At 43.8% G+C, this 21,233-nt stretch overlaps 1 protein-coding gene across 2 annotated transcripts; it reads left to right on the top strand.

Annotated features, from left to right (window-relative positions):
• Positions 1-15: 15 nt before the first annotated feature.
• On the top strand, positions 16-21,144 carry P4HB (prolyl 4-hydroxylase subunit beta). Of its 2 annotated transcripts, XR_008328778.1 has the most exons (12): positions 16-286; positions 1,337-1,543; positions 5,574-5,707; positions 6,207-6,344; positions 12,330-12,434; positions 12,667-12,792; positions 13,722-13,922; positions 16,225-16,345; positions 16,522-16,703; positions 17,051-17,137; positions 17,479-17,554; positions 20,092-21,144. XR_008328778.1 is itself a non-coding variant. In XM_053375640.1 (11 exons), exons 1-11 carry the CDS (start codon positions 121-123, stop codon positions 20,173-20,175), a joined length of 1,551 nt encoding a protein of 516 aa, XP_053231615.1. In that variant the 5' UTR covers positions 18-120; the 3' UTR covers positions 20,176-21,144. The 2 variants fall into 2 exon arrangements, 1 of the variants encoding a protein (XP_053231615.1); XM_053375640.1 differs by lacking the exon at positions 17,479-17,554 and having other exon boundaries at positions 18-286.
• Positions 21,145-21,233: the final 89 nt, after the last annotated feature.

Raw genomic sequence — 21,233 nt, 5'->3', positions numbered from 1 at the left:
CGCACCGGGGAGAGGGCGGGTTTATAAAGCGGGAGGCGGGCGCGGAGTGTTCTCTTTTGCGGCGCCTCTTCGTGGTCCGGTCTGTTCGCCTGGGATCCTGCCGTCATTGTCAGCGCCGCCATGAAGACCGCTCTGCTCTTCTCTCCGCTCCTCTGCCTGCTCTTCCTGGGACGGGCCTGCTTGGCCGGCGACGCAGATATCGAGGAGGACGAGGGCGTCCTGGTGCTCAAGGCGGCCAACTTCGAGCGGGCGTTGGAGCAGCACCCGAACATCCTGGTGGAGTTCTGTGAGTGGAGGGGCGCCGGGGGGGGGAGCGCGGATGAGGGTGGAGAGGGAAGGCCGGCCGGGTGGGAGGGGAAACTGAGGTTGGGGTCCCCCTGTTCGGTTTAGGGGAGGGATGGGGAACAGGCTTTTTCACGTTAGCGGGTCGTCCCCCCCCCGCCATTAGGGAAACAACCCCTGCCTATTCAGACGTTACACAGTTCACGTGAGAAGGGGACTTGCGAGAGCTGGCGTGCGCCGGCTGCGGTAATGTCTTTTACCAGCCCAAAGAGGGGCCTGTAGGCGTTTGCTCGTCTTTTGCTGTTGGCGTGTCCCGGATGCATGGAATAGGCCGGTGCTACTGTTGCTATATATTTTCAGCCTTGAAAATAGGGGTATAGATAGATGCTTACGAGTTGGCTATGAAACACTGGTAGTGTCTCATGCAGGAGAGCACAGGGGCCCGCTGAAGATTTTGTAAGAGTGCAAAGTGCGTTTGAAATGCACCTCTCTCAAGTATTGGGGAAAGCATTGTGCCATGTTATGTCTGTTGGTGGCATTGCCATAGTACCAGGAGTACTGTTGGAAGGGGTGTGCCAGTAAAGTTAAGAGGCTTCAGTGGAGTCTTGGAAGACTCCCAAAGTTGGATGTGCTGTGCTAGTTGCAGGTTGTTGCTGACGGCAGTGCAGGACAAGAAACTTTGAACTATGCACTGGGGAGAGATTTACATCAAGTGAGCAACAGTATTGAGGACTGAGCCTGTCTCTTGCTTTTCTAGATATTCTAGACTTCCTCGTTGTCTTGCCTACTCATTGCATTTCCACTGCAGAGAAAGTAATAGGTGAAGAGGGGGAAAGTTCCATTAGGATTTTGTGGTAGGAAAGGTGCTGGTTATAGTACTACAGGGCAGTCAAACGTGAAGCTCTCCTTGCCATAATTTTCACCCCCACCCGTCACTTGGATGCTATCTGCATGGAATGTTTTGTTGTTGTGCGTGCATTCCTGTTGATAGAAAGTGTCAGTGTTGGAGGGTTGCACAGTAATTGCTTTGATACTAAGTACTTCTCTTTTTCAGATGCACCCTGGTGTGGTCACTGTAAAGCTCTGGCCCCAGAGTATGTGAAGGCGGCAGCAAAATTGAAATCTGACAACTCAGAAATCCGGCTGGCCAAGGTGGATGCAACAGAAGAATCAGAGCTTGCCCAACAGTTTGGTGTTCGAGGCTACCCTACTATCAAATTCTTCAAGAATGGCGATAAATCATCCCCTAAAGAATACACAGGTGAGACTATGATAATGGTTAAAAAGTCTGGAACATGTGAATTGAGGTGGGGGCGGAACCAAACCTGGAACATAAAGCAAAAGTGACACAAGAGGATACTTCTTGGTTTTGATGCCTAAACTGTTGGCTTTCACTTCATGTTGTTCAGATATAGTTCTCTGCCTCCTTTAAGCTGTTTGTTCATGTTGTATGTATATTTCACCAGTTTAAAAGGTCTCTGCTAAATAGTCCCACGAAAAAATGTTTTTCATAGAGGACTTGCAACGTTGTCCTTGCATGTAATTCTTCTAGTCACTAGAAAGACAAGGATAATCTGTTAAATAGGAATAAGGTATCGTGGTTTCACATTTCTAGCTTAGAACTCCTCTTGACACAAATTAAGGACAAGTTGGTATTGCTTTTTAATAGTTGCCCTTAGGATATATCTGCTCCCTGCTTTGTATATGATGGAATCACAAATGCAAAATTGCAGCTCTTGGAGCAATTTACTGCATGTAATACCCTCCCTCACCATTGTTTATTCCTTACAACCCAATTCTGTATATATCTATTCAGTAGTAAGCTCCATGGAGGTCAGTGAGGCTTGCTGCCAAGAAGAGGTAGATAGGGCTACAGCCAAAGGCAATAAATCTATTAAGCAGTGACTATTTCAGTGTTTGTATTCTGAACAGCATTCTAGCCTTGAAGGAGAAGTCTGTGACTCAAGGCACTGAGCTCATGCTACTGCTCAGTCATAGCCATTCATTCACTAGAGTCTATTTCAGCCTCTTTCCTACGTATAAAATGGATGTCCTATTTTTTGAAGTTGTATCAAAACTAAATGAGAGTTTATCAAATATTTCATATTCCCAGTTTTGTGTAACTGAGACAAGCATGCACCTGTAGTTGCATTTAAAAACACAAAAGCATAGGCACTAGCATGTCATAAATGATAAAAATAGTAAGTTTTTCTTCCACATGTTACTTGTTGGAAAATGGGGTTGAGGTGGAAGTCTAGCAGTATCTGTAGGACATGCAGATGAGTAAGGCTGCTTTATAACATTACCTGCACTCTGCTCCCTGTTGTCCCTCAGCAAAAAACCTCTGATCCATCCAGCCTTCTGCCCTCTGGACTTGATAATCTTGCCTATATTCATCACTCTTGGCAAAATTATTCTGAGCACAGAAATACCCTTCTTGCAGCCCTATGTTGCCTTTGAGTCCTCCCTGATTCATCTTCAAAGCTCTCAGTAGCTTTCACCCTCTTGCCTCACTGCTGCCACATCCTCCCATATCTCTTTCCCTGTCTCTTTTGCTTGGCCAGCTCCTCCATGCTTGGTCATCTAGCTGTCTTCTGCTCCTTCAATGACTGTACCTTGTGACTTGAACTGCCTCCCAAAACCCTTCCTACATAACCATTTGCAAAATCACCTTTTCCACGAAGCTTTTGACAGACCCCTACTCCTAAAGCACCATTGCAACTAAGCCTTTAATACATTTTACTGAAATGTGATTTCCCCCATGTTTACCCCATCCCTCTTTCCCTTCCGTTCCTTTATTTGCCTGCTTTATCTGTTTCTAAATGGTAAGAGCCTTGGGGCAGGGACATGTCCTTCGTCTGAATGCTTTTGTTGAGATTCTTGCCTTACAGGGGATCAGATTAGATAAAACCCAGGGTCACTCTCAACTCTACAATTTATGATTCTGTGAGTTGTGCCATATACGTGGATGATATAAGTGCTAGACAAACTTCTTTTATCACCAAAGCTACTGGCAGACAGCTGATCAGCATGCCTGATCATTCTGAATGGTTGGTTATGCTGATTGTAACATACGGTACTTTCCCCTAACCCAGATATCATAATGGAAGGCCTGTGGTTTAAGGTAAAAGAGTTATTAAAACTCCCAGTCATATTAAAAAAGAAAAATCACACAGGTTAAAAAATAAATAAACAATATTTAAGTTTTTAAAAGGTAGTGGTGGCTGATGGAAGGTTCAGAAGTGGGGTTGGGGTGGGCCACAATGATGTAAGAAGCTGATTCTCTCCCAAGATTCCATGGTGACAGTTGGGAAGAATCCCTCCACGCTTTGGAGCCTGCCACCTAGAAATAGGCACAAAAATCTCATTTAGGCATTTAGGAAGCTGAATGGTCTTCAGCTATTAACTTTTTGTGCTCGTGGCTGGTGAAAAACTGCATTGGGGGGGGGGCAACACTACAGAATGGCCAGTCCCCCATCCTTAGATCCCATTGTAGGGGAAGATGAGCTTCCAGTTGTAGGAGAAAAAGTGCTTTCAGTTATAGGGGAAGATGAGATTTCAGCTTTAGGGGAAGACGAGCTTTCAGTTGTAGGGGAAGATGAGCTTCCAGTTATAGGGGAAGAAGTGCTTTCCATTGTATGGGAAGAAGAGCTTGCAGCAGCCACAGAAGCCACATGTAGGATAAGTTTTCCCACAGGTATGACTGTCCTGCCTCTGATTTTGGCTTTCTTGAAAGGCAGCCTGTGCAGCCACTTTGAGTGCTGGTAGAGTTAGTTATTACCTTTTGCATATTAAAAAAATAGGTTTATTTTATTTATTAAATTTCCAAACTACCCTTCATTCAAGGATTGCAGTGCAGTTTACAATATCAGAACACAAAAATACATTGCATGGTAACAAAACAAAAAGCAATAACCCATCCCCAGGTTGCTGTATCAATATATGCATTAAATGTTACAGGCTTGGTTATATGATTTCTTTCTCGTGTGGTAAAAGTAGCTGTAATAAGCAATCCCATACATCTTGAACTGAATTCTTTGGGCATCATTTTCGACTTGGTGGGTGGGTGTATAGCTTGGTCCAGCAGAGTTTTGAGAGCTGCCTAGAGAATATGGAGTACACGGCCCTTCTGTTTCTCACACTGCTTGGCCATGTCCAAGTAAAGAAAGCAGGGCTCTGTCCCCAGTACCAGCTTCACCTAATCTGGCTAGCCAAGCCAAAAACACATATTTGTCAGGATCTAGCCCCTCCTCTTCAGTGCAATCCTCTGCATGTTTTTATATATCCCATTGTATTCAGTGGAGTTTACGTCCAGGTAAGTGTGCATAGGATGGTGGTCTTATCCCTGAGCTTGCACTGCCGGAGATTATGAGCGATCACTTGCTCCCCTTGTCCTGCTGCAAACTTTGGGAGTGAAGGAGGCAAGGCAGTGGAAGGTGAAGGTGGTGGCTGTTCCTAACTCCCCCCTTCAAAGCTTACAGCTGGGGTATGGCTCTTTCCTATTGTTTCATCAATAAAACTCAATAAAACTGGATCTGTTTCTGCACCACCACCCTCAAGCTCCAGGGCTGCAGTCACCCCTGCAATGTGGGTGATGGTCACAGTGAGCAGGTATCTACCCTCCTGCCTATAGGAATCTTTCTGTTCACAGGTATAGGGAAGGGCAATTCGTATTATTTACATTTGGGGAATTTTGAAATGGAGATTGGTATAGTAACTTATCTTGCATTGTATATAATCAGTGCAAGATGTGCTTAAAGCAGATTCTAAAGGCAGCTAGTTTTGGGTGGATCCTCCCAAGAGTTAGAAATACAGATCTAATTTTAACAGCGTTGAAAAATCTATATGTTGCTTTTAAGCTTTGGTACTGTGGTAGAAAATCTTGCTTCCTGTATTTTTTCTTCACTCAACCATTTTGTGGTAATCTTCAGCATGAAAACGCTTGCATCTTGCAGAACGTTTTGCATCAGTGATATTATAATGTGACCAAAGCTCTAAGTATACATGAGCCAATGTGGTGATAGAAACAGCATGCTCTTAAATGTTACTATGAAATATTTTTTGTACCAAGTAAAGCAGCTTTGTGCTCAATAGCACCTTCTGGTGGCAACTTTGTCTTGGAAGGCAAAGGGGGAAGAGAAGATGGTGGCTTATCTCCCTAGAAAGGTGAACAGAAACTCTTTGCCCTCTGAACCCGGAAATAATGGGAGTTTCCGCTTGGGGTGATTAGATCAAGTGCTCCAACTTAAACGTGAAAGAGATTCTGATGTGTCTTTTCCCCCCTAATACAGCTGGCAGGGAAGCAGATGACATTGTCAACTGGTTGAAGAAACGCACAGGCCCAGCAGCCACTGCCCTGGCAGATGTAGCTGCTGCTGAGAAACTGGTGGAATCCAGTGAAGTTGCTGTGATCGGATTCTTCAAGGTAGAGTGCTTCACTTGGTTACTGTTGCTTTTAGCTGACCTCCCTTGGAGGCCTTTATCTGGGAAGAGATTACACCAGGGCTCGCTAACCTATTTAGGACCATGGGCAGTCTAACACAAAGTTCCCTGGGTGACCTGAGCCTAGACAGTCTCTTAACCTAACCTACCTCCAATTGGGGAGGAGGGGAACCATGTATGGCATCTTCACTTCTTAGGGGGAAGGTGGGATAAAAATAGAATAAATAAACTTGCAAACCAGAGAAACTTGTGGGCATCGCACACCACAACCTGTTCAATTGGTTACAGTAGAATCAATCGTGCCCAATTTCAGTGGGGAGGGGAATTTGTGGACACAGGGAAATTACAGCTAGAGTATGATGCCCATTTCTTTATCCCATCTTGGCTCTTTGTTGTTCTTGCATCACTGAGTAAGCAACATGCATCAAATCAAGGCATGGTGTGGAGTATTTAAAACTTAAAATCTTCCTTCTTTCTGTTAGGATGCAGAATCTGATGCTGCCAAGCAGTTCTTGTTGGCAGCAGAGTCCATTGATGACATTCCTTTTGGGATCTCTTCCAACAGCGATGTCTTTGCCAAATACCAGCTCAGCAAAGATGGAGTTGCCCTTTTTAAGAAGGTGAGTGGTGCAAAATATTCCCATAATGTGCTAAGTCTGGCTGGCTGCACTCTGCTTCCCCAATATGTTTCTATTCCACATCCACCCACACTGTTACTGTATTTGTAGAAAGTTCACACAGGTCCAAATAGTGCTCTAAAAACTTGATTTGAAGGAGGTAATTGGAAACCACTTGAATTTTTTCTCATCAGCTTCCCCCTCCCTCCTGGAATTGCTCTTATATCCTAAGAGTGCATGGGCTTTAGCCTGTAAAACCCAGTTGCTTCCTCAAAGGGTACTTCTAGTATCACAGCTGAAGTGGTAGTGTGAAGAGGAACTGATGTCGGGCTTTTGTTTTCAAGGTCAGTATAGATGATTAAGGCAAGAGAATCTTAATGATTGGCAGCAAGACTCGTTGCCACTTAAATTGCAATTCTCTGGAACAAAACCAGTCTTTCCGCTGCTGAGCTTGTTGGTGGAAACCAAGCACACTGGATGGATTGTGAAAGCAGAACAGGAAGAAGCAGTCTGAGTAGCTTATTCAGCAAGTTAACCTTGTTAATATAATAGCTAGGTCTGTTCAGATGTTAGAGAACCAGAATGGAGGAGGTAATTTAGGGGGGGGGACTTCCAAACAGGGACACTTGTGGGGGAAAAACACCCCTGCTTTGTGTTGCAAGCCACAAGAGCAAGATCTTGACTCATGCCATTATCAGTATTTAGGTTGCCAAAGTGGTTTGTCAAAAGTTATGGGGCCCTTAGCAGAGCAACCATTAAGGGAAGAAATCCTCCAGAACTTACTGTAGTTGCGGGCATTGACTTTTGATAGTGGGAATGAGCGCCATTACAAAGTGGATGGCGACCCCACAGTGTCCATACCCTTCTCTCCACCTGAGAAGAGTAGAGCAACGCATGCTCTCGCCTGTTATAAAGGCATCTATAGCCTGTAGATTACACCCTGACTGCCTCTTTAAGGTCAATTCTCCCTGCTTCAAACAGGCTTTTCCACCTTCAAGTGTTTGGCATGTTAAGCTGAATACTTGCTTTTAAAAACCTTTCAATCTGTTAAGGGGGTGGGGAAGTTGTGTTTGGCCAGCACTTTTATTAAAGGATAGGAGGTAAATTTCTGATTGGCCAGCTCTTCTATCAAAAGGGGGTGCTTTTCTGAGTGGCTTAGGACTTTCCTCACTCTTATTCTCCATTTCTTGCTCCTCAGTATTGGAGCTGTTGAGACTTCAACCAGCCAAAGTAAAAGCAAATCCCTTTTAGTTGCCAAAAGGACACTTGCCCAAGCTTCTGAACTCTTCAGGTGCACACCTGTCAAATGCTTGAATTTTTACATGGTTAACTCTGTGGTGCTGCCATTTTATTATTTTTTGCTTCCAACCAAAATGAAACAAACTTTCAGCAGATGCTACATTTAATCTGTTCCTACCACATTTGCACATGGCCCCATAGAGCTTGAGTGTCATGAAGTGACTTCACTGATGCCAGGGAATATTGTTTGGAATGAGATGAAACCATGTAAGCAGTTACAGAATTGGACAGGACGTGAAATGCCCCTGCAGCTGTTAAGTGGTGAAGCACTGGGAGGAATTCAGAGTAGCGCTAAGCAGATAGCTCTGTCAGCACGATAATTTCTGCTTGCCTGATGGAATCACCTGCCTCTATTTCCCTGCTGTTAGTTATATACCCTCCCTCCCCACATGTTGTTCTGGGGGTTGTTCACACACACACACACACACACACACACACACACACACGGAGTGAAGCCCTGTTGTGTTCGCAAAGTCTTTGTATGGTCTTCCGCTAGCAGGCCTCTAAACATTGGGGCTGGTGAGAGTGGCACTCAGAATCTTCTGGACTGTGGCAAGACTGCTTTTGGAATCTTGAGGTATCTCTAAGTTGGCTAGTTTCTGCTAAGATTACAGGGTATAGTAAAAGCAGAGCCCTCCAAATGTTTTGAGACTACAATTCCCATCATCCCTGACCACTGGTCCTGCTAGCTAGGGATCATGAGAGTTGTAGGCCAAAAACATCTGGAGGGCCAACGTTGAGGAAGCCTGTTCTAAATGCATCTCACTGGAGGTACATGAAGGCCAGGAACTGGTTTATTATAAGTCTTATGTAGCACACATAAACAAGCAGAGGTGTGATTGGCAGAACCGTAGAACATCTAGTCCCTGGTAAGGCTGCACATTTTAAAGTTTTGTTTCTTTGTGACCGCTGACTTGTGCCTCCTTCCCAGGTGTATTCTAATAAACTGTTCTTCAGGGTTAGGTTGTATTAAAATCTGGCATTTTATAAAACACTTCTGAGTGTGCAAACAGCATTTTTGGTTAACCTGCCAATGTGAAGGCAGGTAGCTCTTACTATATATATATATGGTGTCTGGGGGAAAACTGGCTTACCTAAGGCTACCTATTGAGTTCATGGCTAAGGTGAGATTTGAATGCAGCACTGCAGCTACCCAACTTTGCTTTTTGTTTCCTTGTCTTTTGCATAAGCTTCACGTTGTCTTGAAGTAGATTTCTTTGTATAACTTTCCTGGAAAGTTACTCAAACAGTGACCTATGTGTGCGTCCCCCAGAGTTGTCACTAGGGAGCCCAGCCAATGGGATCACTGCTTTCCCTTGCATGTCTTCTTGGTGGATAACCTTGATTCTCCTATGTCTGTTACTCCCTGCCCCTTTCCATGGTGCCAGGAAAGATTTTGAGAACCTGGACAGTAATAGGTGTTGCTCTGCAGCAAAATTATTCCTGGCAGAGGAATGATAGCGTGCTTTCTGACTTCTGTTCCTGCTTGGCTAACAATAGTCCTGCAGGGATGTGTTGTCCTCTGAATAAACTGCTATATATTTACTGGTTCCATGTTGTGTCCTGCTGCCTAGGACACTACCTCCTTTTTAGTGGTTCTGTTGATCAGATAAATATATCTGCTCCCAGCAAGACCTGCACAACCTGTTGCCTACCAGGAAATGAGCAACCTGCTTCTGTGACTTTCGAGAGTTGTGTATTTAAAATACTATAGAATATTTAAGAAACCCCTTTTGAGGTGGTGGGTATATAGCAAGAATCTGGCAATCCCTTAGTGCCAAACTCCTTTCTTTTTTTTTATAATATTTTATTCAGTTTAACAATAGAAAAATAGGACAATAAGAACACAAAAAATATAAAACACAACAATACAAACTTTCACAATACATAAAATACAAACGTTTAACAAGAGAAAAAAAAAACAATCAACACACAAACAGTAAAATAAGAAAAACACAAATCACTCTTTTCTAATTATTCATCTTCAATTAACTTATTTTCCTGACTTCCTCACGCCTCCCTTTTTTATATCCCTTTTTAACAATTAGTTCAGCAAATTCGTATCCTACTACTTTATCCTTATATATTTTACCTCCCAAATTTCAAATTTTTATCTCTTATTACTAGAACCCCTTCATTTTATTTCAATGTCATCAGCATTCATACATTTTACAATACTTCTGTAAATAAATTTTAAATTTCCACCAATTCTTCCAAAGTGGGTAATTCTTGTGTCTTCCAATACTTTGCAATGAGTATTCTTGCTGCTGCTGTAGCGTACATAAAAAAAGTTCTATCCTTCTTTGGCACCAATTGGCCGACTATGCCCAGGAGAAAGGCCTCTGGTTTCTTCATGAAAGTATACTTAAATACCCTTTTCATTTCATTATAAATCATCTCCCAGAAAGCCTTAATCCTCGGGCACGTCCACCAAAGGTGAAAGAATGTACCTTCAATTTCTTTACATTTCCAACATTTATTATCGGGCAAATGGTATATTTTTGCAAGCTTGACTGGGGTCATGTACCACCTATACATCATTTTCATAATATTCTCTCTTAGGGCATTACATGCCGTAAATTTAATCCCAGTGGTCCACAACTGCTCCCAGTCGGCAAACAAAATATTATGACCAATATCTTGTGCCCATTTAATCATAGCAGATTTTACCATTTCTTCCTCAGTACTCCATTTCAACAGCAAATTATACATTCTTGATAATACCTTAGCATTGGGTTCTAACAATTCTGTTTCCAACTTTGATTTTTCCACCTGAAAACCAATTTTTTTATCTTGATTGTAAACCTCTCTTATTTGAAAATAATGTAACCAGTCTCGCACCTTCCCTTTAAGCTTCTCATAACTCTGCAATTTCAGCTTGTCACCTTCCTGTTCCAAAATTTCACAGTACTTTGGCCATTTTGCCTCCATATTAAGTTTTTCATAGCTTTCGCTTCCATAGGTGATAACCACCTTGGGGTTTTGTTCTCCAAAAAATCTTTATATCTTGTCCAAACATTAAATAGTGCTTTCCTGACAATATGGTTTTTGAATGCTTTATGCGCTTTAACCTTGCCATACCACAAATATGCATGCCACCCGAATACATTATCATAACCTTCAAGATCTAGAATGTCTGTGTTCTCAAGAAGTAGCCATTCCTTCAACCAGCAAAAAGCTGCTGATTCATAATAAAGTTTAAAGTCCGGCAGGGCAAACCCCCCTCTGTCTTTAGCATCAGTAAGTATCTTAAATTTTATTCTGGGATTTTTGCCCTGCCAGACAAATCTAGAGATATCTCTTTGCCACCTCTTGAAACAGTCCATCTTGTCAATGATTTGTAGTGATTGAAACAAAAACAACATTCTCGGCAATACATTCATCTTAATGACAGCAATCCGACCCAGCAAGGAAAGCTTCAAATTCGACCAAATCTCTAAATCCTTCTTCACTTCTGACCAGCATTTCTCATAATTATCTTTAAATAAATTTGCATTCTTGGCAGTCATATTCACGCCCAAATATTTTACCTTCTTTACTAATGTCAAATCTGTCTCTTTCTGAAACCTCTCTCTCTCCATTGGTGTCAAGTTTTTCTCCAAAACCTTAGTTTTTAACTTGTTTAACTTAAAACCTGCCACATGACCAAACTCCTGGAATAATTCTAAAGCCCTTTTGGTACTAGGTACTGGCTCTTGTAATGTCAATACAAGATCATCTGCAAAGTGCCAAACTCCTTTCTAGTCACTGCTCTGTTTACTCCTATGGAGCCTTGAATCCTAGCTTGTTAGTAAGATGAGAGCTTTGGCAGAGATTCTACCCTGGATTTTAACTTGAGAAATTCTGTGTCTTGCTTGCAGTGTGAAATGTGCACCGTAGTTTGTGTCAAGACTTGTCAGTGGGAGCCCTACAGATATAACACTCAGGATTATGTATTCTGTACTTGTAAAAATTGGAGAAATAATGGATAGAAAGCCAGCTGGACTCCATGTTTGCCTTTTTTACATAAATCTGAATAATAGCCTGGATTTGGCAGAAGATAAATGTTAGGCCCTAAAGTCCCATTCCTCAAACTATTGACCTGTTTTACATGTAATACTAGTCCAAACTATGACATGGCATGTGGGCTACTGGAGAGAGCCGTTTTGCTTCTCTGCTCCTCCTGCATTTGCTGTGAGCTAAGTTGTGATTTGGCTTAGTGTTGTGTTTGAACCAGAGTTCGTGGTTCACACACCACAAGAATCCAAGCCCAGGTTTGGATAACACGTGAGCTTGAACCAGTCTTTGGTTTACAGCAGTGCAGTGGCGGAAGGACTGGAGGAGGAGCAAAATGGCCACAATCTCATCCCTGGTAGTCAGGTGTGTTCAAGCCATAGCTTGGCTTAGGATTGAATGTGAACTGAGCCATTCTCGGTGTTGCTGTGCCAGCCTTTAGTCCTACATACTTGCACACATTTTTTCATAGACATAAGGGTTAGAAGCCTAAACCACCACCAACGTTTTCAGGAAACCAAATGATTTACTCAATACCAAATTCTGCATGCCTGTAGAATTGTGGCAGACACTCAATCTGCCCATAACCTGTGTTTTGGTGATCAGTAGGCTGATGACCCACCTGTAACTCTTGATTGATCTCAACCGTAAGTCGGCTTGATTTATTCTCACGTGTCCCTTTGTGCTTGTTTCCAGTTTGATGAAGGACGTAACAACTATGATGGGGAGATAACAAAAGAGAATCTGTTGAACTTCATCAAATCAAACCAGCTGCCCTTGGTGATTGAATTCACTGAACAGGTATGGAAGTGGCTCTCTAGCAAGGCAGGGTTGGTTGGTTGGTTGGTTGGTTGGTTGGCTGGGTGACCTAACCCACACCTTGATCTGTGTCTACCAATCAGGAGCGGAGAATTCTAACCATACAAATTATACCAAGTAGAATGAACTGTAAATGAGGGAGGGGGGAGTTTGCATAATCTTGGCAACTGGTAACACTCTTGGCCCTAGCATGCATCTATTTGTTCTTCCACAGACGGCACCCAAAATCTTTGGAGGAGAGATCAAGACCCACATCCTGTTGTTCCTGCCCAAGAGTGTTACAGACTACCAGGGAAAACTGGATAACTTCAAAAAAGCAGCAGAGAGCTTCAAAGGGAAGGTGAGGACCAGGAAGTGACGTATTAAAAATCCTTTCTTCGCCCCCTAGGCTTCCCAGGTGGTGAACACTGGCACTTACAGTGGTACCTCTGGTTGCGAACAGGATCCGTTCTGGAGCCCCGTTTGCAGCATGAGCAGAATGCAACCCACGTCTGCGCGGGTCGTGATTCGCCGCTTCTGCGCATGCGTGTGACGTCTGGGTCGCCTGGGTCGCTGTGGGATGCAACCTGAAAGATTTAACCTTTAACAAACGTAACAAGTTCTAATATTGCGGCTTCTCAGGAAGGACATGGATTAGGATCATAGGAGTTTCAGAATATAGCTAAGTAACAAGAAAAGTAGCACAAGCTGCTTCAGCATAGACTGCTCCTAAATAGCCCCAGCAATCAGGTGACAACTCTAGAAGTCTTTGAATGGAATAAGCTTGGTCAATGGTTGTACTGAAACACCCTGGGGAGACTTGAGGAATGTTCAGGGGAGCCGGGGGGGGGGGAACCATCCTTTCATTAACTTGTAAGCTCATATCTTCCTGCATTCTCTCTCTTTTACTCTGAGGAACATTCAGGGGAGATGGCAGGGACAGAATGGGGAGTGTGAAGCAAAGGGGCAGAATGGGGGAGTCCCCACTGACTCGAGTCCTGTAATGGAACCCCGCTGTAAGTGATTCCCCCAGGGAAGCTGCAGAAAGATTGTGGTTGGTTAAGGGAGCCATGGAATCAGAAAGGTTGAAAACCACTGAGCTAAGTATTTGACAACTATTAAGCGGACAAGAACTTGCTTTAGGCTTATAGTTGGGCATGAAACACAATTAGGGTGGCAGGAGAAAGAATAGTTACTTAAGGAGGACATAAATAGCAAGTTTCTTGCCTGTGCCATGCACTTGTCTAATGCCTCAATTCCACTGTTGTTCTTCCTTTCTCCTCCGCCAAGATCTTGTTCATCTTCATAGACAGTGACCACGGCGATAACCAGAGGATCTTGGAGTTCTTTGGCCTCAAGAAAGAGGAGTGCCCTGCCATCCGCCTCATTACCCTGGAGGAGGAAATGACCAAGTACAAGCCGGATTCAGAAGAGCTGACTCCAGAAAACATCAGGGACTTCTGCAATAAGTTCTTGGAGGGCAAAGTTAAGGTAATTCTTTTTTCCCTTCCTTTTTTGTATTTTGTTCTTGAGACAGGCATCCATGTGAGGTGATCCCCGCAGCACGAATCACACGAAACCTGAGAACAGTCACGTGGCACGAAGTCTTTCAAGCTGGCTTTGCAGCACGTCCAGCAGCCCAGTATTTAGACTTCATGCTGAGAAGCCCAAAGGGCAAAGCCAGTGGGGCACGGTGCCAGTATGAAAATAGCCTTTAAATGCTGATAAAGTGAGCTTGACAAGTCTGGGAGCTTCTCTGCATCACCAGCTCTTAAGAACTACCTCTGCCTTAATGGCTGCATGGCCTTGTCCTCACGTGGCACGAGCGCTTGGGAGGCTTCCATCTTAATCTGGAGAAGAAAGCAGCTGTACAGAGCCAGCTACTGCTTTTGTTCTGCCCCACACCTGAATTTTGCAGGGCTCTTTCTTGGCTCTGCCTATTTCATTTACTTTCCTTGCCTCCCATTATTCCTTTTCCTGTTCAGTGAAGTTACAGCCTTCATCTTAATTACTCAGTCGACTGGACAAGTACACCTTTAAAGAAAATCAGCAGGTCCTTTGAAAAACTGGAAGGGATTATTAAACGAGGCTAAAAGTTCAGGATGACCTTTCTAATTGGGAAAGCTAAGTTGATGATAGGGAAGAAAAAGTATTGTGATACCTGGCTTGATGGACATTCTTGAATAGGATACAGGACTATGGTAGATCTATTTTGGAACACATAGACAGTAAGGTGTTGCATGACATAAAAGGTAAAATACATTCTAGGTTGTATTAATACATATTCATGTTGTAGTACTCTTTTGGTCAGCCTGTTAACATATGAGTGCGAGCATGTGGTCAATGAAGCCCCTGCCACTTGGCTGTAAAGGCTGAGTGTTACATATCTATATGCTTCCCCCGTATCAGACTCTGTAGATAGGAAGCTGGTGCATTTCTGGAGAAGGAAAGGCTAGAACTCTGTTCTGCTCTGTAGCGTTCTGCTAGATTGGGGGTATATGGTCATTGAATCATGCAGTCCCCCACCTTCACACTAAAGGTGGTACTGTCTCATAGGTGGTGTAACATATGCCTCCTTTTTAATGTGTAGCATAGCCCTTCGGGCAGCATTCCTCACTTCTGAAAAGATACTTGAAGTTATTTAGAACTACAAATAGGAATAGAAACATTCCAAAGACCTCTAACCTCAGAGAACGTTATGTTCAGCATTGGCCTGTTTGAAGACCCCTCACATTCATGAGATACAGTATGCATGGTCTTCAAGCTAAAGTAGATCTAGGGTTGAACAGTTTTGAGTTGGGAGTTTCAAAACAGTTGATAGATGAAAGATGTAGCCTAGGGGAAGTTGTAGGGGATTTTTCAGATGGGCTTCAAGACAAATTGAATGTTAAGCATGTTGGAAGGATAGAACACTTAATAGAACCCTCTGTTTGCATGCGGAATGTCCCAGCTTAGATCCCTGGCACCTCCAGGTAGGTCTGGGAGGGGTTGTCTGAAACCCTGGAGATCAGGGAGCTGAATGGACCAATGATCTGACTTCTGTACAAGACAGCTGGCTCTGTACCTTGGAACACAATTTTGACACAATGGTTTAATAGGTCACTTTCATTGTTAAAATGCTCTGGAAAACATCCTAGACCTCCTCTAGGGCTGGGTGATATATTGTCCAAAACTGATAAATCCGTATTGTGATACCAGTTTCATAATTTTTGACCTGGCAATATATTGTGAATCGTGTGTGTGTGTGTGTGTGTGTGTGTGTGTGTACATGCTCTATGCAAACATAATCCTGCATGAAAAACCATGAAGCCCTCCAATGCCTGTCATAGCTCCATCTTTATTTTAGACATTGTGATATATCACTATATTGCGATGTTTAGCTGGTGATGTTGAAAACCACATATCGCCCAGCCCTAACTCCCTCTTGTAAAAATATTGGAACTAATCTTACTCTTGCAGCCATCTCCTCTTGCTTGTTGTACATATATCTTGCCATGCATTTCTTTTGTTCTTTAACTGAAGCAGAGTGGGCTCTTGTCTGCTCAGCATGCCTATGCCAGCTCCCTGTAAACACGCATCCTTCGTGCAGCAGCTCATGAAGGACATGGCTGGGTCATTGGGTGGGGTGGGGGTTGACTTTGAAGGAGGAAGTCTATATTAATCTGACTTTTTATAGCCTCTGGCTTTTGTCAGTTGCTCTGCCCTGTCTTGGAACAGTGGGTGGGAGGGTTTCCTGTTGGCGCATTCCATGCTGTTGCTTTCATGTGGGTTCCTTTTTGCTTGTCTGTTTCAGCCCCATCTGATGAGCCAAGATGTTTCTGATGACTGGGACAAACAACCTGTCAAAGTTCTGGTTGGGAAAAACTTCGAAGAAGTGGCCTTTGATGAGAATAAGAACGTGTTTGTTGAATTCTGTAAGTATTTCGATAGCTGAGTCCACATGCACTCGCACCTCGGCGCATCCTGTCTTGAGTTGCACAGGTTCGGCTAGCGAAGAATGTTTCTCAGGTGGCAGGAACTGGAACTGGGGAGTGAGTGGTTCTTGTTGAGCAGATTCTAATCTGGGTTTTGTCCCCTTTCTGACTTGCAGATGCTCCCTGGTGCGGCCACTGCAAGCAGCTGGCTCCCATCTGGGATAAACTAGGCGAGACGTACAAAGACCATGAAAACATCATCATTGCCAAAATGGACTCCACAGCCAATGAAGTGGAGGCCGTGAAAGTCCACAGCTTCCCTACCCTCAAGTTTTTCCCCGCAGGCCCTGGCAGAACGGTGAGGAGACCGGTGGTCGGTCTGTGTAGGTGGCTGCCCCTGGGTGTTTCTCTTTCCCACTCCCAGGGTGTGCCTTGGTTTGAGTTGCTAAGGGTGGGTTCACAGGGGGTTCTTGCTATTATAGGGGGGAGGATTGCTTTGTAGAGGATGATGCTCATGTACGGGCTATTCTCTCCTCGCAGCGATCATGGGAATCTAGTGGCTGGCTGCTCTACTTCGACTCATATGGGTGAAGGTGAATTTTCCAATCCCTGTTTTTTGCTTAGCTGTTCAGAAAGCGATTCTTCAGCCCCCAGTGCCAGCTTTGCCTTTCGACTGCTGACACACTTCCTCCTTTGCTTTTGCAGGTTGTAGACTACAATGGCGAGAGAACGCTGGAAGGTTTTAAGAAGTTCCTGGAAAGCGGCGGAAAGGATGGTGGTGTAGATGAAGATGTGAGTATCTAAACCCAGGCCGTGTTGGGCACTGTCCTGTGTAGCTGTTTTAGGGCAGGGTTCAGATGCAATCCCCGTGGAAGGGAAGTTTTGTCCTGCAAAGCTACTTTGGGCTTACTGTGGCAGCCGAGAATGCTGGTTCCTTAGCAACTTGTAAATAAAGCACAGCTGGTAATACCCAGAATGAACTGGGGTGGTGGGGAAGGGTGTTCCTGAATACCTGCCATTCCATGTGGACTAACCAGGCCACACAAACAGGCAGTCAGCCTGTGAGAGCCCCACCATTCCCAGATCAACTGCAAATGTTCAAGAAACATGACTTTTTTTTACATTCTTCCCAGCGTTGACCCTACTATCTGTAGTTCTCAAGAGATGACCCTACACTGAATTGGCTCTTTCTCCAGCACCCAGCACCAGGTGCGAGTGTCCTCTTGCTTGAGTCAAGTAGTCGCTGCTGCCAGCATGTGTAACAATTTTTGCTTGTTCTGTTGCTGTGCTAGCAATGCTACTGGCTCTTTGCAGCACTGCTAGGCTTATCTGGGTGCTGCTGCCCAGCAGGAGTAGCAGCTGAACATAGAGGGGGTAAAGCTCATAGCCCAAGTTAGAATTGCTGTGCATTCAGGGCTGCCGTTCCTACATTACCATTGGATACAGGGAGCAACTGGTGACCCAGCCTTTGCACCTCTGCATGTTCCCGGACCCTGTATGGTGGGTTCTGTGTGATTTAAAGCTCTGTAGACTACACTTCTAGACCTACAGTTATCAAGGGTGCCAACTGTTTGGTACAATGACCATGAGTGATGCATACACAGAAACTATATCCTGATTTGATTCCTTTGTCCCTGTTTTGAGCTTAAGTCTTTGCACCAGGCTTTGTGATTTAAGAGTGAACTGGCTTTGATATTCAGCATCTTTGTGATAGACACTATGGTTAGCTATCACTTATATGATTTTCAGGCACAGACCTGGCACTAACATGTAGCTGAGACCTAGCAGAGTAGAGCTGGCCGGCCCCATTTTGCTTTAGCTTGTTTGATTCTTTATCATCTCTGTACACTTTGGAAATTTGGATTTTTATTCAGTTTGGTTGTTTGTCAGGTTCCAACACCTTGAAGACAGATAGCTTTTGAACCTGTGTTCTATAAGATGTCACCGGTGGAAGTTTGGGTATAAAAACATAAAGAGTACTGAGCAAAAGAATTGGCCAAAAATGGCCATTAAATCTTCTTGGATTGTAGCAGGTCCTTGAATCTGTGTTTCATGGAAACAGATTTTGAATTGAAGAATGTGATTGAATTGGAGGCAAACAAATTCTGTCCTTCCTGTGAATGGTATTCCAGTCCCTCACGGCTGATTTTTGGAGGTGCTGTGTTGGCTGGCCCTGTGTATTTCTTGCAAGTGCTTTTGCATTTTCTCATTCTGAGAAGAATTGTGTGCTAGCAGGTTTTTCATAGTTGCTAACTCAACAGCACAGTGTGTACTCATTCAAAAAGCATTAGTACCAGATGCTGAGAACAGGATAATGCTAAACATCTGTCTGTTATTCAGCATAGGCTGTTGTTGAAGATAACAGCCTATATTCTTTGCTTCTTGTCAGTATGCTGGTAGCCAGTCTATATTCTTTAAGGCAATGCAGTGGAATGGTATGGTGCAGGAATGTCCAAGAGGTCAATTGCGATCTACTGGTAGATCCCCGGGAGGTTTTGGTAGATTGTGGCCGATCACTGGGTCCCTTTCCTTAGCGCTGGTAAAATAGAATTCGGCCTTGCCGTGCCCTCCATTGCTGCACAATCTGCAGAATGGAAGATGGAGTTTACTCAGTGAGGCTGTTGTTTCCTCAGCAATCTGTTGGTGAGCTCAACAACTTTGACCTGAACCCCCCCAAAAAGGGGTAGATCACTGCCAGTTTTTAGTTCTGTGAGTCTCTTGGGAGTTGGCCACCTCTGGTATAGTGTATATGAAATAATTGGCTGAGGGTATGCAAATCACTGAGGATTTTGCAAGCCACTGAAAGTCAACACTTCTGAAGAAAGAACTGAACATGGGTGGGTTTAGATCACAAATCTAAGGAACAGCCAATTGGATTTGCAGTATAGAGTACTGCATCAGTCATTCGGACTGAATCTCCACTTGTTTTACTTTTGCTTATTACTGTGAATGGAACATTTATTTGTGAACGGACTGGTACAATTCTCTTGCAAGGCTTCCCTGATAATGAACCTGAATGTGACCTGTCAGCATCATCTCCTATGATTATACCTATTCTGGAGCTACTACTAATATTTGCTTAGAAAGTTCAAAGACAGATACTGGAACAGCTGCCTTAATCACAGCTTCTCTTTATCTGTTATTTTGTGTGTGTTTGTGTGTGGAAGTGAGATCAGATTTTACCTTAACAGTACATGGTTGTGTTAATGAAGTTTTAATTCTAAAGTAAGTTTCTTAGAGGTCTTTTGTGCACTTCTTGGTTGAGCAAAACGTTAAAATCACCAACTTGGTTTTCAAATGCGATGGCATTCATCTGATTCAGAATGCTATATAGATGGAGAATGTGCTAAAGTTGGTACAGCAGGTTTTTTTATCCATTCAAATAATTTTGAGATGTATAGGGCAAGCAGAAAGCCAACAGACCTGGTGTTGACCCCATTGTCTTACAAGTTCCTTCTGCCTGGTATATGGAAATTTGTAGGTTGTTTCCATTTTTATTTTATTTTATTTTGCCTTGAGTGACTTGATGGAATGCATGGACTTTCCTTGGCCTGCACATCTCGGGAGGCAGGACTCTGTCTGCCAGAGGAGCAAAGTTCTGAGCATAGAGGCAGTTACATGAATTTCTCATGCTATTAAGGGCAATGGCAGCTGCACTGGCAGGACCTAACTGTGTGTTGGCCTCCTTGGCACTGGCTGTGAGAGTAGCTGCCGCTGACCAAGCTTTTGCTTCTTCATTTAAACAGGATCTGGAAGATCTAGAGGATGCTGAAGAGCCAGATGCAGAAGAAGACGATGATGATGCAAACACTGTAAAAGATGAACTGTAAAGACAAGTCCAATCTGCATATCCCCAGACACTACACTGTGGCTGCCACTTCATGCAGTTAAGCAAGTCCAGAACCAACTTGAACCAGAAGGCAGATGCTGTCTGAGAGTACAGGGAATGGTCTAAAGTAACCCTTCATCCTAACTTGTCTGTCAACTGATTCCTCTACTTAATTTTTATTATTATTATTTTCAGTTTGGAAGAGGGATCTGCCTAGGTAGCCAGCCCTGCTGGGTCTTCTCTTTCCCCCCTCCTTTACACACTGTGATGTACATTTTCTTTTCCTAGAGTGTTCTGTGATCTGGGTAGAAGCAGATTGAAACGGCAACATGTCCCATTGCCTAACTCACTTTGGAGCCTCACCAGTAATGCCGCCTTAAAACTTACTCACACTTGTCCAAATGTCATAAGCTGCTGTTGGCCCAGCAGGGTCTTGGATACTGTCTCGGCTGTTTTTCAATTCCTATTTCTTTTTTGGGCTGCTCCGGTGTGGAGGAACCTACTGGGCTAACCACGGTGGTGGCAGTGGAAAGGGAAATGAGCAGGTCCTCTTAACTCATTGCATGGTCTTGCTTCCCTTTTATGCTGAACAGTATATGTATCTCTCTCTTCCAAAGATTAGGATGGCATAAAGACTGTCCTTGAGGGGGAAAGGACCCAATTACTCCTGAGGCAAAACCTTAACTGGTGTTGCCACCTTGCCCCCTGAACAAACAATACGACTTGCTCTTTACGCATTTGCTTTGTGAATGGGTCTCCCAGGCATTTACAGAGCTGTTTGGGAAGGGGCCTACCAGAATGAAACAAAAAGGACACTCAATAACTAGTTTTTTTTTGTGGGGGTACTTGAGAGCCAAGGAGTGATGGGAGGACAAGAATGTATGTTGACAGAATTGGAATTAGTTTGGAGCGTCTATGATGCTAAAAGGAATGGAACTCATTGGCCAAATAAAAGTTGATTTTAATACTATATTGTGTATCTGGCTGTTTTGTTTGAACTCTGGTTTAAGGAGAACTCTTCTCATCTAGGCCAGGAAGGATGAAAGTGGATTTAAGGTT

Source organism: Podarcis raffonei, chromosome 2 (genome assembly GCF_027172205.1).
Source record: "Podarcis raffonei isolate rPodRaf1 chromosome 2, rPodRaf1.pri, whole genome shotgun sequence".
Lineage (NCBI taxonomy): Eukaryota > Metazoa > Chordata > Lepidosauria > Squamata > Lacertidae > Podarcis > Podarcis raffonei.
The sequence above is the reverse complement of the archived record's forward strand: the minus strand, read 5'-3'. Positions and strand labels throughout refer to the sequence as shown.